Below are 27,491 nucleotides of genomic sequence, written 5' to 3'. Positions count from 1 at the left end.
TTCCATGAACCACGTGACTCGACCCAATATACATTGGACTTTGCAGTTTAGTTAACAATAAAGAAGCGAGATGGTGTGTAGTGGATTCTCCAAATTTTGTATGCTCACCTCCATGAATGGCGACTGATTCAATAACTGTACACCAGAGAGGTTACAGTGGATTCTCCAATTAAAATTCTGTATACTCACTTCTTTTTCCCTCTTCATGGCTTAAGCAGCATACTCACTTCATTTTATGTGTTGGTCAGGCCTGTACTTACCCTGATTTTTATCAGGCCCGTTCAACAGCAGCAATTATACACTTCAAGTCTGTTCTTAACCACACGTGGCTCACGACCTATTCACCTTAACAGTGAGGTAATTCAACGAGATTTTCATAAAATGCCATCGATATGCATGTGCGAAATGAGGAGTATACAAAGAAAGGAAATGCCAAGCAAAAAGTTGCGGAACGCAAAGTGTGTGCATTGACACTTAGCCATCAAGCTTTCACCTTTCCATGAGAAAAACGATTTCCAGACTAGCGAGAACGATTGCACCAATTACAACCCATATTTTACCATTCGACAGCGCAACTATCTATCTTTCAGCGTCTGAAAATAGGACTTATACCTTTGCGCCAGTCCAAACATGCCCAGTGTGCCACCGGTGTGAAGCATCACAACCTCCGCGTCGCCTCTTGCTTCTTTTTCGCTAAGCAAACTTGCCAGCTCCCAAGCTGCCAAGGTATAAACTGGATCCACGAGAATACCAGTTTGCCGGGCGATCTCTTGGCATACTTCTATTTCGCCTTTAATCACATTGCCAAATCTACCAAGACAATTATCATCAAAGTCTACAATGTATCAATTTTACCCGAGAAGTCAGCAACATCTGGATATGGGCCATCAGCCCTGCCATTTGAGGAATGGCTATGACATGGTTTGAATTTATGATCTGCCCATGTTGCTTTAGATATGGTTTAGTCAGAAAGAATACTGTGCATAGGATTTTGCAGATACAAATACACCGTCACAAGAAGATAGCCTTAAAATGCTATGTCTAAAGAAGTGTGTTCTGAAAACAGTATTGTCTTCTTAAAATGCTATGTCTAAAGAAGTGTGTTCTGAAAACAGTATTGTCTTCTGAAAACATGAAGAGGACGTCGACATTTGTTGAACTAAGGTGTTGACAAAGATAAAAACCAGATAATTATGAGTATAAATAGTCAACATTGAAAGAAAGAGGAAGATTCAAACCAAGGCTTACAGAGACATAATGGAGTGAAAGTCAATAGATACATAGCTGCCAACTTAAATGTTACCATATTATCCTAAAAGAAGCAGTCTCTATAGTCGACGAGCCAACAACTATTCAGTATTGATGAAAGGCAGTCATTATGCCTAATGAGGCACTAACCGTTGCTAAAAGGGATTCCACATCCAGAAATGAAACACAGCAAAAAACCAGAACGATCAATTGATAGGCAAAGCAAATTATGAGCATGTTTACCATTACAAGTGCACAAGTATGATCAAATGAGGCTGGGATGTAGGGGATTGAAAAATGTGCACTGTCCATATGGCTCATTGCAATGCATCTGCTACAACCAATGGAGCAGTTATAGAGGAAGATTTACTCACTTTCTCGGATGGTATCGCTCCACCCAGTTCACTACTCCCCTGTCAATTTCTCGCAAGGCGTGATCAAGATCAAATCTGAAGTGCCTCTTGAAGTCAGAGATCAACCTTCTCTCCCGTTCTCTGTAGTTATCAAGTGTATCAGCCAGCATCACAGCAGTGATTTTCCAGGGGAGCCTGATGGAGAGGAAAGTATAAGTCACCACTCGACCTCATTCATTGAGGCTCAACTCGGCAAGATGTAAATAGTGTGGGTCAAATTGATCAAATCATTGCAATCATCGAAATAGGTAGCATGATGAAAAGAACAGAGAAAAAACTCAAAATAAAACTCACCCAAAATATATGGCTCCAAGTCCTAGACCAACAGCCGTAGTCCCTGTACCAGCATCTACGACGAATTTCATGGCTTTCTCTTTCCCGAGCAAGTGACTTTGAGATAAGTAATGTACCAAGCGAATGACACCTAAGAGAAAATATAACAATATCATCATCTCAATTACTACGGAAAGGGAAGACAGGATGATGGCTTGGAGCCCCACAAAGAAATCAATGATCACATTGCGCTCATTTACTTGACAAAGATAAGGATGCAGTCATTCATTAAACTGATATCTACTTATGTCAACAAAAAATACAATTTATGTATGCACCTAGATACCGCCTTCAGATATCTTCATACGAGTAATTGCAGCCTGAAGGAGCCACCAGACATGCAAGTACTATCCAACCCAGATGCATCTCTTACGCTCACAAATTACTGTACGCTCGTGTCAATGCATAAGCACATTAGTGGACCCAGTAAGCATGCAGATAGAAACACTAAGTCTACGTCCACAAAGGTGTTACCTAATAATGCTATAGAATCTCCTGCTCCTTCATTCATGACAACGACCTTCCTCGAGAAGTTTCCTAAGCTTCTCCAGTCGTCCATTGAAGTTGATATAGGATGGGAAGAGCTAATGCTTTGCTTGGTCAAAGGAGCTTCAAGAATATCAGTCAGTGAAAGAACGCATCCATTTTTACCCGCCACTGAACTTGCATGGGTCTTTAGAGTTTCTTCTCTATTGGCATAAACAGACCTGGGCACATATTTGACATTTCCATACATTGTTGAAATCAGGTTATATCCAGTCAAAATATCAGGCTGCTCTCCTCTTAGAAGCAAATGTGATCTTAGTCCTCGTTCTGCACATGAAACAGCTGCAATTTGCGCATTGTCAAGAAATGATCACTCATGATAGACCAATTTTGCAGAAACATTAAAGATTTCTACCCTTAATTTTGCTTGTTTCCACTGTTACTGTCCCAAAAGAATTGACTTACAACAGAGATTTAGAAGATCCTGAAAGCGAGGGACTCATTTCACAAAAATGTCGAGAAATTCCAAATGTAGCTAATCCAGTGTGTTTTTTTTCTCCCTATTTGTACTTGCTTGTCTAATTCAAGTACCAATGCGATCAATTTTTTTTCCTGGAATACATAAACGCGATTATTTCCAAAAGAAGAACATACCAACAGCTGCTGCATGCGCACTTTGACATCCTCCACATGTCACCTAGAAAATGTCCCAGCAGAACGTCATGCGAATTGAATGGACATACTCCATTGTTAACACAAATGATTGAATCTGAATGGACAAGTCAAACATTAATTTAGAGGGACCAACAATCCCGGAAGTAAATTGCACGAGGCTAGCGGCAAAAGCATAATAAAAGGTGAATGACTGACTCGATAACTCGTAGATACTATAATGGAAATTCTGCAGAATATATTCATGTTACGCAACACATTTGACAATTTTATGCCTCGAGAGTAGTATCAAATAGGGTATTATTCCTAAGATGCTTCCAGCTACAGAGTACTTGAAAAACAGAAACATGAATCTTAATTTACATAAATGGGGTCTTACCACATCAGTCACTGAGTGATCCTCGAGAAGAGGAAGCACTGCGTCCAGCTTCCTCGCTTTATTGCCATTGACTAGAGGATGGAGCAAGTCATCCCTGACGACATAGAATGAAGAGTCTGGACCACTGTTATCTGTGATTTGATCACCCAATAATGGATTTGGCATGTTAAACCAGGACTTATCCTTAAGTGGCCCATCTTCGTCTTTGATTCGCTCAGGAGGCAACATTATCTGCTGGATTTTAGTATCTGGGCTGACCAATGTCCACCTTCGGTCAAGGAGTTTCACAAGGAATTCTTCGCAACCCAGTTTGGCTTCGGAAATCCCCTGGCAATCAGAGTGAATCACCGTTCAATCACATTTGAAGATCATACTGTGCAATTTGTAGTCAGCAAAAAACCGACGATGGAAGCGAGTGAGACATAAAACTACCCACAATTAGCAGAGTAATCGAAGTATCGAACACAATCAAGATTCAACAGTCCTGACTGACGAAAAGAGATGCATATTGCAACTACGAACGGCGACGAGCATCGAAACAACTCTGTTCTGACCTATGTTTCCAGAAAGCTGCTTCCTTTTCACAACACCATCACCAACACATGCTGACCCGACACAATCTAGGAACGTTGGACCACCGGAATCATCAGAACGAGCAGCTACACTTGTTCAACAGAGAGCTAAGCTAACTTCCATTGGAAAAGGCAACCCACAAGCGACTTTTCTGAACTCGGATAACTGGGTGAAGTGAACGCAACACAAGCAGTTGCGCAGAGAGCGAGCGAGATACCTGAGGGCCGCGAGGAAGATGGGCATGAGAGTGAAACCCACGTGACATGGTTATAGGTAGACGTTGAAGCTTCATCTTCGAAATCCGTTCGTCCTTCCTTCAATCTCTTCGGTTTCGGAGGAGACGGAGACGGTTCGGCTTCATGTAAACATTGAATTGGCGAGGAGAAATTCATCAACACAAATGATGTCCGTACTGGATACGAGAAACACTTCGCGTTCTACTTTTATTATTATAAAGATTATAATTCAAAGTCATATTTAATTTATGAAAATTCCAGAAAGTAAAAGTAATAATAACAGGATTAGATACTTAAATTTTATTCTGATTTGATCAAATTAAAATGAAAAGATGATGTAATTATGGAAAAATAAGAATGGTGCTGAAGGTTGACTTAATGTTATTATGAAAAGTCGACGGACTGTTGCGAATAAATTAAAAGTACAGGAGGGTCAGATTACCTATTTTATAATAATTTTTAGAATTTTCGCTAAACTTTCTCCCGTTTGATCAAAATAGACATATTAGATATTTAAGAATATTTACGGATGTTTTTTTTTTTAAATGATATTGCATAATAAATTAAAATATGCAATAAAATTTAGCAAAATGTCAATATCTTTTTTTTTAAAATTTTCTAATAAAGTAGAATAGTTTAACGAACATATAAAAATGAGGCAAGCGCGCCGCGCCCGGGGTTTCTCCGGTTCTAGGGTTTTAGAAGGACCCCTCGGCACCCGGTTCGCGCCACCGGCAATGTCGTCCACGCGCCTCTCCCTGGAGGCCCTGTCGGCGTCCGGCCGGAGCTCCGAGAAGCTGAGCCTGCCGTCGCTCCAGTCGAAGATGAAGTGCGACCCCGAAGGCTACGAGACGGAGCTCGGTCTCGTCCACAGCCAGTTCAGCTCTTCGCTCGAGCTCTTCGAGCAACAAGCCGCTCTTAGCTTCGCCTCCATCAGCGGCGTCGCCGCCGACCCCACCGTCGCTAAGGACCTCGGCGACCGCGCCGCGTTCTTGGCTCACGTGGCTCCGTTTTACCCCAAGCAGCTGGCCGAGTTCCCGAGTCGACTCGCCGAGTTCCTCCGCTCTTCTGCGAGGTCGTTGCCCTCCGGTCTTAGATGCACGGTGACTCAGGCGCTTATCTTACTCGTCAATCGGAAGGTCGGTTTCGCTATGGAATTAATTTCGTATCTCTTGGTTGTTATCGGTGTCGAACTTGGCATTTCATCGTTGATGTTGCATATGCCAATTTCTAGGAGTTGTTGTTATGTGTTCACATATGATGTTGTTAGGATGTACGTTCGCATTTGAGCTTCTCTATGCGTCTGGGAGAATTTTTGGTGACGAAGCTGGATAATTAGCATTGAGCCTCTATCTACTGTGATTGTGCGATGGTCGGAAAGTTGACATTTTTCTAATTTTTTGGGTTTTCTTATGACTAATGGCCGCTAGATTAGCAATTTATAGCTGGTATCTTTTGTTTTGCTGAGACATGATTTGATGTAACCCTTTTCTCCTTAGATGGTCGATATACGAGACACTCTGGCTTTGTTCATGGAGCTACAGACTCTGGGGGATAGAGCCTTGAGGAAATTGGCATTCTCACATGTGGTTCACAGCATTAGGAAGATGAATCAGAAACACAAGAATGAAGCTACTAATCGATCCCTTCAAAATGTTTTGTTTTCGTTGTTACAGGTTTGAAATTCTGAACTTCTTGTAGCCTGTGGAATTTGACTTTGTCAAGGTATGCTTACCTATGCTAAATTGTGACCGTCCTGTCATAGCAAGAGGAGGAAACAAAAGCTAAGCAATCACTCATTATGCTCTGTGAGCTTCACAGAAGAAAGGTGTGGTTTGACGATAGAACAGCTAATGCCATATGCACAGCATGCTTTCATCCAGCATCAAGGTAGTGTCCTTTTGCCTGTCTCTCATTAATCTTCTATATTCTTCATCTTCAGAAAATCATTTGTATCTTTAATATCATCAGGATCATGATAGCCGCTCTATCATTTCTTCTCGATTATGAGAAGATTGAAGATGATTCAGATAGTGATGCTTCAAGCAGTGATGATGAATTATCTCGTCAAAGTCCTCATGTCATCCTTAGTAAGGGAGCTGTCTATAAGGTCAGTAGATTCTGAAAAATCCTGTTTGTCATATTGTTCGTTCTTCGGTAATAAAGTTCTTCTACGATGGATTTAATATTGCGTGCCTATGTTCATGCTTGAAACTTTTTTGCACATGCAATTGCTTTAATGAACTTTTAAGAGATTACATAATAAAAGTATCAGTTGGTATTTTATTTCCAATAACTAATAGATAAAGAGCCATCTGTATGTGTCAGAGGTCAGGATCTCTTTTCGCAGCTGTTGAGTTGCATTTACTATTTGCTTCAATTGTCTCATGGATGTCAAACATGAATAAACTCTTAACCTATAATTTTGAACCGACTTTCAGGCACACCATCAAGGTACTTCTGCTAGCAAGAAGAAAAAGAAGGCAAAGCTGCAGAGAGCTATTCGAAGCATGAAAAAGCAGCAACGATTGTCTTCAGATAATAGCTCCTCAAATTATTATTCACCTCTTAATCATCTGAAAGATGCTCAGGTTTGCCATTTCCTTTGTTTTTGTACTTCTGCACCTTAGCTTATCCTGGTATTCTTATCACATTCACCTCGTCTTCAGGGGTTCGCTGAAAAGTTATTCTCACGCCTTCAGACTTGCAATGAACGCTTTGAGGTCTGCAGTAATATTTAGTTATGAAGATGTTGAATTGCATATCTTGAACTTTACCTTTGATTCCTCATGATTGATTGGATTGTCTTCATTTCTTCTTTTTCTCTTAGCATATTATTATGTTTTAGTTTTTTCTAAATCAATAAATTGATGTTTCATTGCATTATACCTGGCTGCATTAGGAGATTTTCTGGCACTAATTCATTTTCTAATTCAATTTGAAATTAATGCGTTAGACTTTGAGGAGAAGTGTTAATACAAAACCAGTGAGAGAGTGAGGCAGATCTTGTGCCACATTGGTTTCGTAAATGTAGAATCTTTGGGTTCCTTGCATAGTGACGGAATAAGGAATCCATCTGCAAGAATTTCTCAAATGAGCATTTATAGTTTTAGAAATTCCTTCACTGCCCCAAAATTTTCAGTGCTGTTGTTTTTCTGTTACTTTTATGGTTTGATTTTCTCTGAATTTAGTATGTATAATTGTTATTTTCATTGGGCAATTACATCATTTTAAGCTCCAAAATAGCATTGCTGCTAGTGAAGTCTTTATTATGATTAATTTATAACTTTGTCACTAAAAATTCAGGCTTTTTTCTTTTGTGCAATACACTTATACATTGATTCAAAGCCTAAAATTTTTCTTGTGTCTATTGTCTCCTTGATATATTCTGCAGGTTAAGATGATGATGTTGAAAGTAGTTGCACGAACTGTGGGCCTTCACCACTTGATTTTGTTAAATTTTTATCCATTTATCCAAAAGTATGTTCAGGTATGTGCTTGGAAAAAAACTGTGCGGATCATTTGTGGTTTGCTAGGTGTTGGAGATTTCATTGATTTCTGTTGGTGTTACAGCCTCACCAGCGTGATGTCACAACCTTGCTAGCAGCAGCAGTTCAGGCCTGTCATGATATGGTAGTGTAGATTGCTTGCTAGTTCTTCCCCTCCCCCGTGTTTCTCTTTGTGTTTCCTTCAACATTTCCCTCCTGATTGCTGAGTCAATGGATTCACTTGGGTTACGGCTCTTGCCACCTGTCAATTATTCTGTTTTCTTGAAGTAATTATGTTTTCTGTAGGTGCCTCCTGATGCAGTTGAACCCCTATTTAAGCAAATAGTAAACCAATTTGTACATGATCGATCACGTCCTGAGGTACTTTTTTGAAACTAGCCTCTTTATAATGTGATGGTTTTTGCAAGGTTCTGATCATTTGATTGCATTTTCCAGGCTATTGCGGTTGGAATTAATGTAGTAAGGGAGATATGTCTACGCATGCCCCTGGTGACTACCTCTTATTCTCTGGCATATTTTTTCCTCTTCTAGACTTGATAGGATTGATTTGCATTGTTTGGTTCTATGATGATGTTTTCATACCTTTACTGGTTAACTTGAATCTGCTGCTCACAACTCCACAATAAGTGAACAAGGAGGAAGTTGTTCTTTTCCTTCCTCAATTTGCTGGAAGTTTTATATTTGATTGTCCTAGTACCTTTCTTTCGTCTCAACTTTTGAGTCACTTTCTTACTGATAGTTTTGATTTCATCTTTGGACTGACATATTTGGTCCGGCATCTAGTTGATGAATGAAGACTTGTTGCAAGATCTCGTCTTATATAAAAAATCACATGAGAAGGCGGTATCAGCAGCTGCTAGGTCTCTTATCTCTTTATTTAGAGAGGTATATACTCTCTCTCTCTCTCTCTCTTTCTCTCTCTCTCTCTCTCTCTCTCTCTCTCTCCAGTGTTTCATAATTACTCTTTTCTGAGGGTGTCTCACTTATTTGCTGCTTCGACATATCACAGCTTTGTCCCTCAATGCTGGTAAAGAAAGACCGAGGACGCCCTAGTGACCCAACGGCACGACCAATGGCATATGGTGAAATCAGTGTTGCCAGTGCTGTTCCTGGTGTTGAACTGCTACAAAATGACGATGATGATGAGGATGATGACAACATTGGTAGTGATGAGGACATTGACAACGAAGATAGTGATGATGGAGGTAGCATTGGCATTGACAATGACAATTCTGTATCCATTGGGTCAGAGAATGCTACAAGTGATGATGAAGAAACCCACGCTTCCACTGATGATAATGAATGTGATGATGAATCTTTGGATGGTGACAGTGTTCTTGGAGAAGACAGCTCTTCTGGTGAAGATTTCGATGAAGTAAGCGGTGATGAGGTAGATGAAGATGAGGATGCAAAGGCAGATTGTGGTGATGATAATGTGGAGGTGCATGATGAAGTTAATACCATCTCTGAAACTAATAGTGATGAGGGAAAAACTGGATCCAGAGTTAAAATCTCTGCGACAAGGAAGAGGAAATTCACTGATCTTGATGGACAGATTAATGCCGCTGAAACAAGTCTTAGGGCTTTAAAGAAATTGGCTGAAACAAAATTGAGTCAGCCTCCATCTGATTCAGCTGATGGCATTCTTTCTAACGAGGATTTCCATCGTATCAAGCAACTAAAGGTACTGAAATTTGCTTATGATGTGTTGAAATGCATCAGTTGATTCTGAAGAGATATTGTTCGTTGTTTCTAAACATGGTAAGGTCGATCGGTTTTGAAAATATGTGATTTCCTGAAGCTTTGGGTTATTTATCAGGCCAAGAAAGAAGCAAAAGTTGCTTTGACCAAGCATGGGTTGTTGGGAAAGGGTGGGGAAAAGAAGTCAGCTTTTAAGGTTCCCAGTTCTGATCAGCTAGGCATCAAGCGCGTGGATCCTGCAAAACTTGAGGTACTTTGGTTGGCCCCATGTTTACTTTAAAAAGCTGCATCATAATCGGTGGAAGCAATGGCATACTTCATTATTTATCATCATGATAATAGTTGCTCCTTGATGTTATTTGTTGATAGAATTGAAAATGCAAAATTTCCTTTCAATAATCTTGAGAAAGATTTTCATGTAAAATGCTTCTAGCATTCTTATTTGGATGAAGTCTCTCATCTCCTGTCACTCTGTTCATTTTCCTGTCACTCTATTCATTTGCTTTGACCTTTTTCATTGGAAGTGTTTCTGTATTTTCTCTTTAATTTTTACTTGAGTATGGTATGCTGTGGGATTCAGGCTCATGTGAAACAAAAGCTAAGTAAAGAGGAAAGATTAGCGCTCGTGAAGGCTGGAAGGGAGGAAAGGGGAAAGTACCAAGCTCGAGCTGCCATAAAGCAGAAGAAGGTACGATATTTTATTCTATTTGCCTTGAAGTTGGCAGCTCTTGGCAACAAAATGATGCTTTGTCTTGCAATAAATGCATATACCCCAAAGACAAGTAGTTGATGCTACTTCACAAGATTTAACCTTAATGATGTTGACTTAACTATGATGGACAGACGGGTGGTTCGAGCAACAAGCAGAAGGAACACAGAAAGGTTATGCCTATGGCTGCTAAGAGAGCGAAAGTACAGAGATCTCGCCAGGACAAAAAGAGGAAACAAGGGCGATTTGGTAAACAGTTCCGCGGGAAGAAAGCGTGGAAATAATTTTGTGAATCGAGACAGCAACGCGAGTGGAGCTTAGGATGTTAGCGCATTACGGTATTATATTCTCATGGAGAGCTGTATAACTTCCCTTCACGTTTCTCTTCCCATTTTAGCAGGACAGTCTAGGCCCGTCTGTACGGGTCACAATTTTGTTCCTTAAGACTAAGAGGGGGTGCCTAGGATGGAGCTAGAATTGAAGATTGTGTTCTGTAAATTAAATAAGTACGAAGCCCGTGAGAAACTGAATAGACAGAGTTGTTTATCTCATTGATGGAACGGAAGGATGATGCCTCATTGACAGTGCTGAACTGTTTAACATTCGTGCCATTATTACTGCAGTTGAGGACGAGAATTCGGGATCGGAACGAATTGGAGCTTTTCCTTCTTCATTTGGTTTTGTTTTGTAGGGCTTGAACTCCTCTGTGGCTAGAACGAGATCCCGTTCCAAAAGAATCAAGCCTAGCCAACTCATCGGAGCATGAAGAAAACTCAATATTGCAATGGTAAGACAGACCTTTTAGATTGGCATCGATTCAAGTTGCCTACACTTTGGAAAATTTTCCATGTCTGGGAGTAAATTTTCGTGAAAATGAATGAATTTGGTTTGCAGGAATTTACAGAAACCCAGTTTGGGTCCATGTAGTATGCACTTAACGGATGGATGGATGGATGACCAATACCTCTAATAATTGCATGAGTGAATGTTAAAAACACGAATGCTAAATGAGAATGCATGACTAAAGCACCAATGAAAACTTCGTGACAAGTTTTTTAGGATTATGGAGAGTTGGATACCTCCTCGCGATGAGTAAGTTTCAGCTTTACGAGAAAGAGGGATTCTACGAAAAAGCCAGATACTCGTTTGCTGTCTTTGTAGTGACACTGTTGGATCCAAACGCCACCGTAACTCGCATTTGTAGGGGTCGGTCCATGAATTTTCTTTCCTTTTGCGGCATTTTGCTTAAAGGGTTAAAGGGAGATAGTGTAACTTGATCCTCTTCCCTGGGGATCATAGCCGCCGCTGGCTCCAACTAACCCGATCAGATAGAAATTTTTTTTTTTTTCGGTATTTTGTTAATACGACATATAAGGACCTCTATTCTTATTTTTTTTTTTAATGAAAGAATTCAATTGTATCAATTTGACAAGTGTAATTACACTTTTTGTAAGTTTTGGAACTCAATCGCATTCTCACGACGAGTTTTAGAATTTCCAATATCACTTATTCCTTTTTCTTTTGACCTTCGACTTCATCGATTTTTGATCTCAAAACAACCTTATTTCATTGGAAAATTTCCGAACAATCACGCTAGGTAATGGGGTGAGCTGAAGTGAGTCGGCGCGGAGCTTTCACGCGCTCCATTGAGATTGATTTCGTTCAACGGGTTCAAACTCGAGACACATTCTAATAGAGATAGATCACTTCCACCGCTGGTTTCTTCCATGACCGAGCGATCTTGGCTCTTTCTTCTCCCCCCGATTCTCTCTTGCGTCCATACCACACAGTCCACAGCTCGAGTTCCTGTGATCGTCCTTCGGAAGGACTCCTGCCTGGCTGTGCGACGTCGTCCCAATTGTGGCATAGATTTTTCCCTTTGGAGGTTTTCCTTCTGATTCTAGACTTCAATTGTGGAAATGGAAAATAGCAAAAACATACCTCGCCTTCGCGTAATGATCACTTATATATCTCTATTTTTTAAAAATATGAAGACTCCGTTTGTTTCGCGAAAAATAACTTTTAAAAAAATGTTTTCTGAATTTTTTGGCGTTTTGATTCACGGAAAATAAGTTTCCACCCATAGAAAAAAAAATTCATTCAAAAGTGAGAAAAATATTTGTCTCTTTTTGAATAGAGGAAAATATTTTCCCTCATCTTTGGTGCCTCAACTCCTTTACATTCATTTTCTTTAATTTTAAAAATGATTCTGATTTTTTTTTTTAAATTTTTTCCTTTTTTTCTTTTCCTTTTCTTTCTTTGCCGGTCATCGGAGACCGGCCACATCTACTTGCCCGAGGTTGGCGAGGGGAGCCTCAGCCTCGCCCGAGGCCGGCGACCGGCCAAAACTATAAGGACATAAAAACAAAAGGAAAACGAAAAAAAAAAAAGAAAAGATAAAATGATAAATAATTAAAAATTTTGATTTTTTTAAATAATTATTCAAAAGAGTGCACGGAGGAAAATCAAATCCTATTTTTCAAACTAAATGACGGAAAATATTTTTCAAATCTTTTCAATATTTTAGCCAAACACAAAAAAATACCGTCATTTTCTTATAAAAGGACCTTATGATGCAACCGGGTCTGGATCGGGTGTACTTTGACCGCACCGAGTAGACGCGGCCGGTTCGGTGGAACCGCCGGTTCCGGTTCAGGAACCGGCGGTTCCGGTTCCACGAAAAGGTGGAACCGGAACCGGCCGTGAAAAATGGCGGTTCCGGTTCCGAACCGAACCGGCGGTTCCGGGCCGGTTCCCGGGCCGGTTCCGGTTCGGCTTCGGAACCGGCGGTTCCGGTTCGGAACCGCCGGTTCATTCCGATTCATTTTTAATAATAATTTTTAAAATAATAAATAATAAAATAAATATAATAAATTATAAATTATAAAATACAATTAAATTGTACATTGTAATAAAATATGGGGAAAAAAAAAAAGAAGGAATGGGCTTGAACTTAATGAATTATCATTAAGCGACCTACATATCTTCTTGGGGATAGAAGAATCAAAGCCCATGTAGTTCTTTTTACCTTTGAGAACCCCAACTTACCTCATCGTCAATCGTCGCTACCCGTTGTGGTACCCGTGGCGGTGGTATCTCCAACATCATCGCTAAAAAATTCGTGTTCACGATCTAACTCTTGGTGTCGATATTTCGCCCTCGTCCAATCGCCGACACAAGCTTGAGCTTCCACAGAGTCCGGGCTTAATCTTGAACGGCGAGAGTCCAAAATTAATCCTCCGTAACTAAATGCTTGTTCAACCGCAACCGTTGAAGAAGGGGTTGCTAATATTTGACGAGCGATGAGGGCGAGAACCTGGATACTCGATTTGGTGACTCTTCCACCACTTCAGGATTTCGAAATCTGTACTATGTTCTCGCATCACGAAACTCAAATTGAGTGGTTAAATATTTTTCTAATTCAGAAATATTACCCGTTGCCCCTTTTTTTTTTTTTGCCTACTCTTAAGCATATTATACCCTCTACTAAGTGAACTACCACCTTCGCTACGTGAGGCGTAGATTGTAAAGATCCGGAATCACTTAAACCATATCTACTACAAAATTCTCCATATAATGCTACTATAGATTCTTTAACATGTCATAATATATTTAAAATATCTATTGAATCATCCAAATGTAAACAATCATGATAATACACATTCAAATAATCTTGTAAACCGTCTAATTTAATACGTGGATCAAAAACAATACCAACTAAATAGACAAGAGGAATTTGCAAATAATAATGCAACCATTTTTCTCGCATTACTAAAATAGTTTGACCTAATTCGGTATCTTTTTCATATTCACTAAAAACACTACTAATATTAACACACTCTATTAAAAATAAATGCGTTGTAGGATAATAAATACCAGATAAAGTCTTAGTAGCATCATTAAAAATTTTCAAAATATCTAAAATTTTCTTGCAAACGTCCCAATGTTGAGGAAGTAAAGTAATTTCGGGAATATTTTGTGAAATAAACATACATAATAAATCTTTATATTCAAAAGTTTGCCGAAGCAACTCGTACGTAGAATTCCAACGAGTCGGAATATCTTTTGGAAATCTTCTTGGCCTTCTCCCATTTTGTTTACAAAATTTTCCCCATGATTTCATACATTGGGGACGACTCCATAAAAATTTAATTGCACTTTTTATTGGGGCGAGAGAAGTGTCAAGAGTTCGTAAAACCATTTTGTACACATAAATTTAAAACATGACAAGCACATCTAATGTGAAAAAATTGTCCGCCAAAAGTGGGTTTGCAAATATTTTCTAATTCGGGAATAGAAGCGGTATTTGCGGCGGCATTATCAAAACCAATTGAAAATACTTTATTTATTAAATTATATTATTCTAAAACTTGCCTAATTATTCTATAAATATTATGAGCCGAATGGCTTTCATCAAAAACTCGGAATGCAATAAGTCTTTTTTGAATCATCCAATTGTCATCTATCCAATGACACGTGACACCCATATAAGAATGAATTTGCCAAGGATCACTCCAAATATCGCTACCTATATGCACACGTCCATTGAATTCCGCAAAAAATTTTGCTAAAGATTTTTTCCTTTTTTATAAAGATGAAAAACTTCCCGTTTAAGAGTATTTTTTGGAATAGTTGGCGCTTGCGAACCAACGCAGTATTTATCAAATATTTCATATTAAAATTTTCACCAAGTATTAAACGGAGCATGATCAAGGGCAACATATTCACCTAATGTTTGTTTATAAAGTGCTTCAAGTGAAACGAAATAAAGGATGAGGCTTAGAAGTGGCGTACCCGGAAATTTGTTGTTGCGTATTGTCGATCCCCGCTTGCGTTGGATGTTTTTTCGTCAAATGCCGACGGAATGTTCCGTAACCGTCTCCTTTCGTGAATTTATAAGTTTGCGAACAATATTTACATTTTACATTATACTTACCTTCGATTTCATCACGTACCTTGTCGAAGTGTAGCCACAAGTCCGATGTATTATCTCGGCCCTTCCGTTCCGACTCATTTGCCGTTGACGTTTCTTCGACACCGGTGGGAGGATGAAGACTTTCTTGTGTTGGGATGTGCTCGACGTTCGGAATCGGGACATAGTTGATATTATCGTCGTCGTCTTCCGAACTTGCATACTCACGAGGATCGTATTCATGAAAGGGATAGTCGGAATCTCCCATAGCCATCTTGCCCTTGTCGGCATTTCGCTTCCACTTGCCATTTTTTGAGAGAATTGATCGGGATTGAGAGAATTGGGAGAATTTGAACGATTTGAGAGGATTTCGGAGAGAATTCGAGAGATTGTTCGGAGAATTTGTGACAAAAATGAAAGGGGAAGCGTATGTATTTATAGGCAAGAATCATTTTTTTTTTTATTATTTTTTTAAAAAAAAAAAGAAAAGCAACGGCTCTTTGGGCCGTTGCCAACGGCCCAAAGCGGGCGGCCGCGGGGGAGGGGGGGCCGGGGCGAGAGCCCAACGGCTCTCGCCCCGGGCCCACCATTTTTTTTTTTTTTTTTTTGCGGTTCGAACCGGCCCGGAACCGCCGGTTCCGGGCCGGTTCCCGCGTTTCGGGAACCGTGGGCCCGGTCAACGGGCCGGTTCCGGGCCCACGGGCCCAAATGGCACTCACTAGCACCGAGGACATGTTGCAACCGGGTCGATCCAACGACCGTCCAGCCGCCTCCGCGGTCTCCCTCAGAGTCAGAGGCCACCCTATTACTGTATACGCGCGGCCACGCACACCGAGTCAACTCGCAATCTGCTCCGGCCAAAAGCAGAAAAAAAGGACCCGGGTCGGGTCTGAGTCTGAATCTGAGTCGAGTCGAGTTTCCTGCTCTCATAATTGTTTACTCTTTTTGTTCTGCAATTTTCAGGCGCTCAGTCCTTTTCGCTGGTCGTCGTCGTCGTCGTCGTCGTCGTCTTCTTCTTGAATTTTGATTGATTGCCAAGTTAAGCATCGATTCTCTCTCTCTATCTCTTCCTACCTACTGGTGCTGGCGCCGAACCGATGATGATGGACGACGCCTCCACTTCACCTACTTCTCCTACTCATCCCCCCTCGTGCGCCCGTCGCGTCTGAGAAAGCTTCCACCACCGCCACCTCCTCCTCCTCCTCCTCCTCCCCCTCCCAATCGCCGACCGCCGCGACGAGAGCGGTTCGGGAGCCTCTGTTCGAAATTGCTGTTTGCTCCTCCTCCTCCTCTCGCCTGCAGTCCGAGCCTACCTCGTCTTCACCGTCCGCTGCGACGACGGGGACGACGACGACTTCGGCGCTTCTCTGAGCGCATCGCCTGAACATGATCCCTTGCCTTCCGCGCTCTCTCGTCGGATCTCGGTCGCAGGTCCATCTCCCTCGCCGCCCCCTCCCCCCGTGTTCTCCCATATGGACCCCGCCGCCTCTCGCCCCGCCGTCGTAATCGATAACGGAACCGGGTGAGATTCCGCCGTCGCACCTCTTCATTTCTCTGCGTCCGACTGTACATTGCGTTTCGCTTAGGGTTCCGTTTCGTTTGAGCTGTTAACGCCGTGCCGGGGAGAGCGTGAGAGAGAGCCTCAGCTTTGATTCGGCTGGTTTTCACGTTTTTTCGCTTGGAATTCGATCTGCAGGTACACTAAGATGGGGTTCGCTGGTAATGTAGAGCCTTGCTTCATAGTTCCTACAGTGGTTGCAGTGAACGAGTCGTTTCAGAACCAATCCCGGAGCTCTTCGAAGAGCAGCAATTGGCTAGCGCAGCACAGCGCGGGGGTCATGGCTGATCTCGACTTCTACATTGGAGAAGACGCACATGCTAGATCTCGATCTAGTAGCATTTACAACCTGACCTATCCAATCAAGCATGGGCAGGTCGATAATTGGGATGCGATGGAGAGGTTTTGGCAGCATTGCATCTTCAATTACCTGCGGTGCGATCCGGAGGATCACTACTTCCTGCTGACAGAGAGTCCTCTCACTGCTCCGGAGAGTCGGGAGTACACAGGCGAGATCATGTTTGAGACTTTCAATGTTCCCGGGCTTTACATTGCGGTACAGCCAGTGCTTGCTCTTGCTGCTGGGTACACCACTTCCAAGGTTTGCACTTTACTTTAGACATTCTTCTTAGAAGTAAATGGTATAGACTGGAGTTATCATAAGGTTCAGTCATTTAAGATAATCTGTTTATGAGCTAGGTATTTTGCTTTATAAATCTATATCTATGGCAGAGTTATAGGATCTGCAGATGTTATATTTAGTGCAGTTGGTGCTGTAATACGATATGATGTCTCAGTGGAATATTTTGAACTTTTGGAATGACATCACGGAAGTTCCATTGTGATTAGCACCCTGAAAGATTTATTTCAGAATGCTAAGGAACTGCCAAGCGCTTCCTCATTTTTATCCATTAGTGCAAATCACGTCATTTCTAGTGGGAAATCCGTCTGTATTCTCTATTTTTGAAATCAGCGTCTGGAGTTTTTGCTTTGTAGTGACGAGAACATACTTCTTTGTAGTACATTCTCTTTTATAAACTTAAAAATGGAGGTGTCCCGTGGGTAGAATGTACGGGTAGATCTTCAGCAGCATAGTTCTTGTAGAATCCTTTAGCACTGATGGATGGAGGGTTGGCTGCATAACTCTTTAGTGTAAAGTTGGTCCTTGGAGAAACAATTGTGCTAAGGTTGTCTGAAAGATAGTTATGGAAGTTGAGGTCAGTAGAGCAAATCATTTTCTCTATGCATTGAAGAGTGTGGTTTTACTTTGCATTTGGGTTGGATACTGAAGCCTGCAGTGAAACACCTCGAGCTCTACACCTTAATACGCTTGATACATTTCAATCTTTTAATAAGACTCCACTATACATGTGATCTCTGCTGTTTCTTTGTGGATGGCATATGGAACAGTCGTTCAATAAATGCAACGTGAGATTGTTGAATTGATTGGGTGTTGGTTACCTCTTTGGTGCCTGTACTCTGGATTTTTTAGATTTATGATATGAACCTTCTTTGGCTATTTAAATTGAAGCAGTAATTGATGCTTTCTTGAACTGGAATCTAAGTGACTTGTGCTTACTGCTTGATGTAGAACATTAATGATCTTCAGATTGGCTACTTTTAACTTCTATTAATTAACCAGGATTAATCTTCTCATGATCTGATGGATTGTGGAATGAGTGCGTTTAAAGCTTGTTAGATTTGTCTAAGGCTTATGGTTCTATGGTTGACTTCACCTAGGACAATCTCTGGTATTTTAATCTGAAATTGTGACATTGACATGCGTTTACCACTGCAATCTTTGAATTATTTTTGTTCTTGCTACTGGAGAGGTTTGTGTTGATATGGTTCAAATGATTAGAATGAAGTTCTGACTTTTCTCTATGTTTTCTGTCTGTTTTACTTCTTAACAAAAATAGCCTGGTTTCATGGTTTTAGGTATAATTGAAAATACAAATAATTGGCTTATTTGTTTGGTTGATCTCAGGTGGGGAATCAAGTTATATATTCAGCTCTAACACTCAAGAATACTTAAGAAAATAGTTTATTGGAATCAATATTTTCTGGATGCATGAAAAATAGTCTAGATGTCTTTGTGTTTTCCGTGCAAAACGATTAGGCCTTTTATTCATCTTCTGTACTTTTCTTTTTCTTCTTTTTTCCTTTAGAATGACAATAGCTTTTCTTAGTGTGAGATGACAGGGGTTGTAGTGGATGTTGGAGATGGTGCTACTCATGTCGTACCCGTGGCTGATGGTTATGTTATTGGGAGCAGCATTAAGTCAATACCCATTTCTGGAAAAGATGTCACTCTCTTTATTCAACAGCTCATGCGGGTACCTATCCTAAAATCTTGCTTTGTCAATGTACTACTTGTCTTTGTCTGAATAAGAATAGTTGTCACATCAGCACATATCCTTCTGATCTGAAATCTTTAGATTGCAAAAGTTTCTTCCCAGGAAGGCAGCGTTAGTATGTTGAAAGTAAAATTTTGCAGATTGAGTTTCCTAATATTTGCACTTGTACAACTTAAAGCCTCGTACAGTTTATTCTCTAAGTTTTAATTGTCACTGGACAAGAATTAAAGAGTGGTGCAACTAAAATACAAAACCGGAGGTTTGCACACATAGAATGTATTCTCCTTCTCTCACATAATTGTGGGTGAGAGAAAAGAAGTACACAACAGGTGTACATAATAATCTCCTCATAAAGATCAATTGTTTGGTTTAGTCATTTGACTTTAGTGTGTTGATTACAAAAATTTTTGTTTCTTTTCACCAACAGTGGAATCTATACATTCTAGATATCCAACTTGAGACTTCTTTGATCAATCATATGTATCACTAACTAACAATCGCTGATTCTATGTACTTTGTCTTGCAAATGACTTGAGAAGAGTTGCCCTTTTGCTTTGCAAGCCTCGTATGTCTTCAGCTTAGTTTGAGCAATTTTTTTGAAGAAAATAAACGCATCAAACTTTTGAAACCTTGGAGTGTGTCGTGATGAAGTCAATACTGAAGTTGAAAAAATTGCCCAATTATTCAAAACCTTTTTGTGGAGCCTATAAAGTATATCCTTTGGTTGAGTTGTAATGACTTCTATTTTGAGTCACGTAAAATCATATGCTGTTATGGAATCATGTGCTATGGGTCGAATCTATTCCATGTTAAATTTAAGTAAATGAGAATGTACCCAATTATTCCATTACTTCCTTATTCTAATAGTACTAAACAAAGGCTCGGCTCCAAAATGCTCAAGATCAGTGGAGGTGGTGTTGAGTTTTTAAATCCTATCATGCGAATATTGGGTTGCTGGTTTTAATGGGAGCATGAACGATTATAACTTAGTGTACTTTGATTTAAAATGGTAATGATAATATTCTTGCGATGCATCGCATGTCCTAGAATAGGTGGCACTATTCTACCCTCTCTTAAGTCAAGGAATAGGTTTTGATACCAGAGAAAAGTTTGAGCAAATGCTTTATTTGTGATTCAACATTGAAAATCCTAATCACCGAGTATGGCAATGACTATATTAGCAAGAATTATTGCCTGGAAAGATCTAGAAGGGATTTTGGCTTTAAGATTTCCAAGGCTTAGCCAAGGCTTAGCTTAGGACCCACTTGTTGTCATACTTGGTTTTGTGTTGCGATTGTGCATGGCTTTGAAATTCATGATGATATTACTGACTAACTTATGTATGATATTATTTTTGCTTCACTTCGGGCAAGTAGCACCATTTTCTGTGACCTTCCTGAAATCTATCTCATGTAGTGCCCTATTTGTAAGTAAATGTTGTCTATTTTCTAGCAAATTGCATTCTTCCAGCACAATGGTATCTTTGAATGGGCAATGATGCTATCTTTCCTTTCAATTCCACATGCAGCCATTCGTTTGTTTCAAACGTCCCAAACTACTTATCTCTAAAAAGAAGACTTCTTCGACTTCCTTTATTTCTCCCTTTGTTTGATAGATTTTCTTTTCCATAGCCGTTGCTAGTAAATTTACCCATTCAAATGAATCCTCAAGCCCAGTCCATGACCTGTCACTTTTGTTTTGGTTACGTCCCTGACCTTTTTAGTGTTTATTCAATATGAAAGTGTTTTATCATTTGAAAATGGTACAATATGATTAAGGTCCAGCCAGTCTTACCAGAGGCAGGATGTTGTTTCATGTAGGAAAGAGGGGAACATGTACCACCAGAGGATTCCTTTGAAGTAGCGAGGAAAGTGAAGGAAACTTATTGTTATACCTGTTCTGACATTGTCAAGGTAAAAAAATTATGCTGATTCTGCTTTTCTAGGGATCTCTTGTGAGGATTGGAATCTATCTTCTGATGAGACTCAAACTTGGCAATGAATCAGGAATACAATAAGCATGACAAGGAACCAGCAAAGTATATTAAGCAGTTTAAAGGTGTTAAACCAAAGACAGGAGCTCCATACACTTGTGACATTGGATATGAACGATTTCTCGGACCTGAGGTTAGCTTCTCAAATCTCTTCCTTTATCCTTTCCATGGGTTTCAAGACCGGTTCAGTCTTTAGGCCTGTCAGGCTATGTTTTGCCGTTCAACTGGTTGGACTGCTTGTTCATTGCATGCGAACTGAATGTTATCACTTGTGCATGCCCAAGCAAGGAAGACCATGCAGCTTAGGTGGCACAGTGCTCGGTACTTCGAATTATTGGTTGTTGGGTTGATTACTCATGTGCCTCCAATTCACTTTTTATTTTTGGTGGAAATAGCCCCCTTTCTTCTCGGTGTACAGAAACAAAATGTAGGACTTGTTTGTTTTGTTGGTTCCACAATTAATCTTGTGGATCTTGAATTAGGCCATTTGTACTTACTTCAACAAAGGCTCAGTGGAAACAAAATACTCTTCCTGAAAAATGAGATTATTCAGGAATAGACATTGATTAGCTTTTCGCAATGTAATGAATAAGAGAGCTACTGCGATCTTGGATGATTCTATCATACATGATGGAGTTGTGACCTGCCCTTGGGAGGGGAACAGCACCTGGAAACAGCATGCCTAGTTCTTTAGTTATATCTGTTATATGTCCGTAGAGTGTCAGGAAGTGATGTATCTGAGTTGGTGGATATACTCCTCCAAATTCGAAGTCAGGAGCAAATACCCGTTGAACTGAGTCAGCAGCGTTGTTTTATCAATCTTTTCACCTGAAAGTACGAAATCCGATTAAACTGAAGCTGTGTTGCCAATTCAACCAGTTCAACCGCCCAGTTTTCAAAACACTCCCCTCCTTTGTTTTCACTTGTCAGACAACTTAATAATACCAGATATGGGGGAAGACTTGCTACCCTTTTGTGAATCGAAGCTAAAGGAATTAGAATATACCGGATGCTCGTCCATAACTTATTATCATTCTCTTGAAGTGTGTACACACGTTTGATCCGAAAGTGTTCTTTGTTAATTTATATAGTTATTGCTGCATCTTTGTTATAGTAATAATCTGTTGCCGTTTCAGGTATTCTTTAATCCAGAGATCTACAGCTCTGACTTTACTTCCCCTTTGCCTGTTGTCATTGACAAATGCATTCAATCTGCACCGATAGACACAAGGAGAGCATTATACAAGGTACAGTATTGTTAGTCTAGAATAATGATAAATGAGCTGAACTTATTTATGACTTGGTACATGCTTATATAAGCTTACAACGGTCTCATCGCATTTTTGACATTGATGTTTATATGCCCTGTAAAGTTGTTTTATTTTAGTTCTCTGCACAAACCAATAAGAGCAAATACAAGAACACTTATTGTCCTTTTCTTTGAAGATAAAAATGCAACCCACCCATCGGTGGCCGCGATGGTTTGAGCCCAGTTCCTTTTACGAGAGGTCCTGGGTTCAAAACTCATAGGCGTCGGTGATTTAAGCGGGGGGTCGTGGCGGTGGGATGCTGCGCTAGCCCCCCCCTTGAGGAATAGTCGTGCTCCACCATTGGTTTGAGCCATAGCTCGCCGGCCGCGTGGACACCTCGGTTATCAAAAAAAAAAAAAAAAATGCACATATGGAAGATTCAGTTATATAGTTGAAAGACCGAAGTAAAGCTCTATTTACAAGGAAACAATGGATGGAAATAGTTGAAGCTTATAGGATTGTTTGTATGTAGTACTTGACCAGGATCTTGGTTGCCTCATTCGTATAAGTCAAATTCCTTCTGTGAGATTGCAGAATATTGTGTTGTCTGGAGGATCAACCATGTTTAAAGATTTCCACAGAAGGTTACAGAGGGATTTGAAAAAGATTGTGGATGCCCGTGTTCTTGCTTCTGATGCCCGACTTGGTGGGGAAGTAAAAGTGAGCTTGCTGGATTGTATTAACTCCTTGAGATCTACTGACTAATTGTATTTCCTGTCATACTAATTAGCTGAATGGTTTTGCCATTTTTATCTTGCCTTCAGGCACAACCAGTAGAAGTAAATGTAGTTAGCCATCCTATTCAGAAATTTGCTGTTTGGTTTGGGGGCTCTGTACTTGGATCAACCCCTGAATTTTTTGAGGTATGTCGCTCATGCTCATAGTTCTAATATGATACAGCACAGATTAGATTTCCTTCTTTTGTATATCTGAACTCTTTTGAATCCGTATCGAGTTCTGTAGAAATTAATACTGTATCTGTTGTACTGCTGATACTTATTTAGAATTGCTTTAACATGGGGAGGGTGTTATTGTGAATGAAGATGAAAGTAATTAAATAGGGTCTTCCTCGCAGTTGTTGGGTGTGATCGCCTTAATGCTTGAGGCCTTACGAAAGATTGTTGGTAGAAGGGAGAATAAGGGTTTGTCTGATAAAACTAGAAATTTGGCTTTGCATTTTTAGTATTGAAAAATTATGCTCCAGAGCATAAGTCAAATCATTATTTTAGTCTGAATTTTAATTACAGAACTTAATTGAGTTGTTCAATAATCAATGTAGTGAAGACTGATAATACTGACTTTTAAGAAAATCATCCATAGAGTGTTAAAATGGTAGCCACATGTATAGTATCTGTCAAACTATATTAAGTAGAATTAGGGATTAGTTGGTGGGAAAATTTTAATTAAGTGTGGGGTTGCTAAATAATCTTGTTAGGGATTTACGCATCAGAAATGAGCGTGTTTCTATGCTCTATAAATAGGGCTCTTAGAAATCTTATTCAAGTCAAGTGAGTAACGAGGTAGCCTTTTTTGCTTTCTCTCTCCCTGTTTCTCTAAGCCTCAAAGGAAGATAGAAAACAAAAACCCTAGCTTTGTGTTTTCCTCTTGCCTTAGGTACAAAAAAGTGCTTCTAATCTATTTTCAGGATCGATCACCACCGTCCTTCATTATCCCTCTCTTTGCCATCGAAATTCGTTGCTGACTTGTTTTTAAGTCCTGGGTATGGCCTAGGACTTTTATTGTTAATCTCTTATACATTCAATGGCAAACTCGTTAAGCTTTCTTTGTCACCGTCAATCTCTGTACATTATCAGTGGATGCAGTTGGTCACTCAAGCCGCACCATCCATAGATTGAAGTGTCTTCTCCAGTCTGTCCTTTGTTTTTTGGCTGTTCTCGTATGCCCACACTAATTGCAAGCACTTTTATTTCTTTACCATGTGTCGATGTTGTTATTCTTGTGTCTCATCTGTTCATCACCGTCAACAGGTCCGATGGCCATCTTGCTTGTCTTAAGCGTTCTTTAATCTATAGTAACATCAGGCTCGACCATTTTAATTAGGTCACAGTCCCTCTATTGAGTGCCTTTCAAGCAAGAACTTTGTCGCTTCATTCCCCATGTCTGTCTCCTTTCCCATGGACCTCTCTGCCTGTGTCAGTATACCTCTTAATGTAGCTGCCACTTTGCCAGAGCTGCTTATAGTGGCTTTCATGTGGATTGACTGTGCTAGGGGTAGAATCCTTCCTGACTCTTGGTCGGTCTGTGGTTTCTATTAGCAGAGCATTCTTCATTTCAAAAAAAAGAAAAAAAGGGGGGGAAAAAGAAAAATTGATGGGGTAGCATCAGGTTCGATGGGACAATTCTAGAAAAGAAAAGAAAAGAAAAGGAGTCAACTGTTGATACGTCGACTCTTTCTTTGGTGCTTCATCAGTTAATTCTGTTTTTGATGTGGTCAAATCTTTTATATTGTATAAGGTTCGACTTGCACTATTGTCCTTTTCTAAATCCAGCTTTGGTTAAACCTGCCATTCTTTCTGCATCGCATTTAGCTTTGACTGTCATCGTATTTGCAATTTTAGGACGGAGATGAACTTATTTTTGGATTACAAATGACCATTTAAAAACATTTCTTTATGCTTTCAAGACCTTGCACATAGGATTACTTGCGTTGAATTACTTGATCTGTAGTTCATTTGAATAGTGACTATAATCTGTTGAAAGTATCTAAAATAGTGCTTTTTTCTTTTGTCCGATTCTTTGGTTATAATGGTTTTTATATGTCTGCAGGCTTGCCATACAAAAGCAGAGTACGACGAGTATGGGGCAAGTATTTGCCGTACAAATCCAGTTTTCAAGGGGATGTATTGATACATGATGAGGAGCTTGACTTGGTTGACACGCCTGGTGAAAAGTACCCAGAAATGCTTGACCATTTGCAACTGTGGCACCTCCATTTAGCTCTAAGACCGGCCCTGCGATACACAGTACATTCTGTCGCCATTGCATCCGGAGGTGGTGTATAATACATGCCTGTTCACTGCTCTGTCTTACTTGCAAGGAATGTACTTCTGGTTCTCATTCTTTCATTAAGGATATAGGAGATTAGGATGGCTACGGTTTTGCTGCCAAGAGGCCCCACCGTGCCGGATCCGACCAATAGTTCTCATTCAGTCGTCACATACAGGGAAGAAGCTTAATTGCATTCTTAGGTTGCGGGTTAGATGAATAGGGGGATAGTGATAGAAGGTTTTGTTTTCGGTTCTACCATTTCGATGTTCGATTACTTCAGATCACGTACATTGTGATGTTGGAACTCGATTCTTTCTGGACAGAGTTGGATCATAAGATAATGTGAATTACTTCCCGCAACATCTGATGCACGTCTGCGGCGATTGCTGAAAATTGTGAATTACCAATGTATTGCTCCTCTTAGCTGAAGAAAATAGACCGGTTGTGAAGCAAATTACAACTGATCGATATGCAACCTGTTGCCACTGTGCTGACCAGCACCTCGTTGATCTCCACCACTCTCCCCCGACCCCCTCTCGCACTCAAGCTCTGGAAGAGCTCGACCATGGTGCTTAGTCCCCAATTCTACTCAAAGTTCGGCCATAGTTCGAGCTCATGGCTGTGGCAAATTCATTTAGAGCTCTGCACAGGGCCGCAAGCTCTCGGCCACGGTGAGCACAGGGCTGCGAGCTTGTGGGCATGACAAGCTCTGTTCCGATTGGATTGCGAAAGTGTCGCCGGTAACAGCTAAATTGGGCAAATGGCGGCAGCTAAGAAAGTCAGGGAAGAGAGAGGAAGAGGAAGGCGGAGGAAAGGATGGTAGTGTTTTAGAGCTTTTCTTTTCAAGAAGCAGCGAAGAGAATGACGAGCAATTTGATAATCTCGTAAATATACGGACAATGATCATGGCAGGGAGATGCCAGTCGAAATCTAGTGCCAAAATACGGGAGATTAACAGAAGGTTTTCAAAAGTGAGGATGCAAATTGATTTTGTACGAATAAAAGACGAACATTCAAAACGTGTTTGGGATATATCCTATCGCTAAAAAAGCGTCCTGATAACGATAGTCGTCGCATTTTATGTTCTCTATGTAAAAAACGAGGCGAGGGAAAAGTGTACCGACGCGCGTGCGCACATGCTTAGGGTCTAGTACGAGTATCGAGCTGGTTTTAACCCGTGCATGGCCTTCTTACGGAACCAGAAGTCGAGTTCTAACCTGGTGCTTAGACAAGCACATTGATTGAAGGTGGTGGACTCTTTCAATTAGATCGACGCCCAAGATTTGTTCGATTCTCTCATTTCGCGACTACATTGCTACCTTCATCAACGTGTGCTGGGAAACGAACAAGCAATCACAAATCAAATGAAATAAAAAAGGGTCGTCTTAGAAGAGGGCACCATTCTTTAATCTTTTATGTGATGAACGAGGTACCATATTCTTTTGACATCCTTAATGAAGCTATCGTAATTCGTCGCTTAAAAGAAGTACCCAGCGACAGCTGCAACCGCTGCGACGGCGGACACCTTGGCAACGGCGCCGCTTCCGGCGGAAGGTGCTTGGGCCGGCCCGTCTAGGGTGGGCGGGAAAGCTCCTTCCGGGACGGGCCCGCCTACTGGGGCCTCGACGGCATCTTCTCCGGTGACGGGAGCATCGTCGATGGCTCCGATCGTGTTGTCATCGACGGGGGATGACGCCGCGCCGGCGCCGGCGGAGAATGCGGCCGGCGAGCTGGCTGGTGCCTGGGCGGATGCCAAGCCGAGGACGGCGGCGAGCACTAGGGCGAGGACGACAAGTTGACGTGCCATCTTCCCGGTTTCGCTCTAAGTTTTAGGGGACGCAGAGAAATTTTGTGCAGATGTTTTCTCTTGGGTTTGACAGAGAAACAACTGCAGAATTGGTAGGTGAGAGAGACAACGTTGGTGGGGGCAGAATTTGAAGAGAGTTGGGTGGATTAACTTAGGATGGAGCGAGCGATGCGGACGTGACGGCATGCTGTCTGTGAGGAAAGCCATGAATGTGCACGCCCCTTTCTTCTGGTTCCAAGCTAATTTTAGCCAGAAAGCCATCTGTTTCCATGCCTTTCTGCGGCTC

At 40.8% G+C, this 27,491-nt stretch overlaps 4 protein-coding genes across 10 annotated transcripts; 2 read left to right on the top strand and 2 right to left on the bottom strand.

The window, feature by feature from the left end:
• Positions 1 to 227: 227 nt before the first annotated feature.
• LOC115730282 (D-cysteine desulfhydrase 2, mitochondrial) lies at positions 228 to 4,499 on the bottom strand. Of its 7 annotated transcripts, none has more exons than XM_030660911.2 (8): positions 4,322 to 4,499; positions 3,532 to 3,858; positions 3,135 to 3,177; positions 2,469 to 2,822; positions 1,956 to 2,085; positions 1,623 to 1,796; positions 613 to 810; positions 228 to 309 (listed from the first exon to the last, which is right to left on the bottom strand). In XM_030660911.2, the coding sequence occupies exons 1-8, from the start codon at positions 4,394 to 4,396 to the stop codon at positions 282 to 284; spliced, it is 1,329 nt and encodes a 442-aa protein (XP_030516771.1). In that variant the 5' UTR covers positions 4,397 to 4,499; the 3' UTR covers positions 228 to 281. The 7 variants fall into 7 exon arrangements, with proteins under 7 accessions (XP_030516771.1, XP_030516769.1, XP_030516773.1 ...); XM_030660909.1 differs by having other exon boundaries at positions 228 to 277; XM_030660913.2 differs by having other exon boundaries at positions 228 to 277; positions 2,646 to 2,822.
• Positions 4,500 to 5,003: 504 nt separating this feature from the next.
• Positions 5,004 to 10,638, top strand: LOC115730281 (protein SDA1 homolog). The gene is made up of 15 exons (XM_030660907.2): positions 5,004 to 5,479; positions 5,840 to 6,016; positions 6,106 to 6,230; positions 6,312 to 6,450; positions 6,782 to 6,931; positions 7,010 to 7,063; positions 7,735 to 7,830; positions 7,914 to 7,973; positions 8,135 to 8,209; positions 8,285 to 8,338; positions 8,633 to 8,734; positions 8,859 to 9,533; positions 9,669 to 9,800; positions 10,131 to 10,238; positions 10,394 to 10,638. Exons 1-15 carry the CDS (start codon positions 5,078 to 5,080, stop codon positions 10,541 to 10,543), a joined length of 2,499 nt encoding a protein of 832 aa, XP_030516767.1. The 5' UTR covers positions 5,004 to 5,077; the 3' UTR covers positions 10,544 to 10,638.
• A 5,736-nt stretch (positions 10,639 to 16,374) lies between these two features.
• LOC115731201 (actin-related protein 3) lies at positions 16,375 to 25,758 on the top strand. The gene is made up of 9 exons (XM_030661839.2): positions 16,375 to 16,693; positions 16,868 to 17,330; positions 18,919 to 19,065; positions 20,907 to 20,999; positions 21,093 to 21,212; positions 22,216 to 22,326; positions 22,924 to 23,049; positions 23,154 to 23,252; positions 25,177 to 25,758. Exons 1-9 carry the CDS (start codon positions 16,644 to 16,646, stop codon positions 25,255 to 25,257), a joined length of 1,290 nt encoding a protein of 429 aa, XP_030517699.1. The 5' UTR covers positions 16,375 to 16,643; the 3' UTR covers positions 25,258 to 25,758.
• A 1,023-nt stretch (positions 25,759 to 26,781) lies between these two features.
• On the bottom strand, positions 26,782 to 27,465 carry LOC115731202 (classical arabinogalactan protein 11-like). Its single transcript, XM_030661840.2, has one exon. It carries the CDS (start codon positions 27,203 to 27,205, stop codon positions 26,876 to 26,878), a length of 330 nt encoding a protein of 109 aa, XP_030517700.1. The 5' UTR covers positions 27,206 to 27,465; the 3' UTR covers positions 26,782 to 26,875.
• Between the last annotated feature and the right edge of the window lie 26 nt (positions 27,466 to 27,491).

This window comes from Rhodamnia argentea, chromosome 1 (genome assembly GCF_020921035.1).
Source record: "Rhodamnia argentea isolate NSW1041297 chromosome 1, ASM2092103v1, whole genome shotgun sequence".
NCBI lineage: Eukaryota > Viridiplantae > Streptophyta > Magnoliopsida > Myrtales > Myrtaceae > Rhodamnia > Rhodamnia argentea.
This window is presented reverse-complemented; position numbering and strand designations above follow the sequence as displayed.

Bases quoted from the DNA above. Each gene is read 5' to 3' on its own strand.
- LOC115730281 (XM_030660907.2), top strand. From the start codon at position 5,078: ATGTCGTCCACGCGCCTCTCCCTGGAGGCCCTGTCGGCGTCCGGCCGG. The intron at 7,974-8,134 runs GTAGTGTAGATT...TGTTTTCTGTAG, and splicing joins TTCAGGCCTGTCATGATATG to GTGCCTCCTGATGCAGTTGA. The intron at 8,210-8,284 runs GTACTTTTTTGA...TGCATTTTCCAG, and splicing joins ATGATCGATCACGTCCTGAG to GCTATTGCGGTTGGAATTAA.
- LOC115731201 (XM_030661839.2), top strand. From the start codon at position 16,644: ATGGACCCCGCCGCCTCTCGCCCCGCCGTCGTAATCGATAACGGAACC. The intron at 22,327-22,923 runs GTACAGTATTGT...GTGAGATTGCAG, and splicing joins CAAGGAGAGCATTATACAAG to AATATTGTGTTGTCTGGAGG. The intron at 23,050-23,153 runs GTGAGCTTGCTG...TCTTGCCTTCAG, and splicing joins GACTTGGTGGGGAAGTAAAA to GCACAACCAGTAGAAGTAAA.
- LOC115731202 (XM_030661840.2), bottom strand. From the start codon at position 27,205: ATGGCACGTCAACTTGTCGTCCTCGCCCTAGTGCTCGCCGCCGTCCTC.
- LOC115730282 (XM_030660909.1), bottom strand. From the start codon at position 4,396: ATGAAGCTTCAACGTCTACCTATAACCATGTCACGTGGGTTTCACTCT. The intron at 1,797-1,955 runs GTGAGTTTTATT...CCTCTCCATCAG, and splicing joins CTTGGAGCCATATATTTTGG to GCTCCCCTGGAAAATCACTG. The intron at 278-612 runs GTATAAGTCCTA...GCTGTTGAACGG, and splicing joins ATGTTTGGACTGGCGCAAAG to GCCTGATAAAAATCAGGGTA.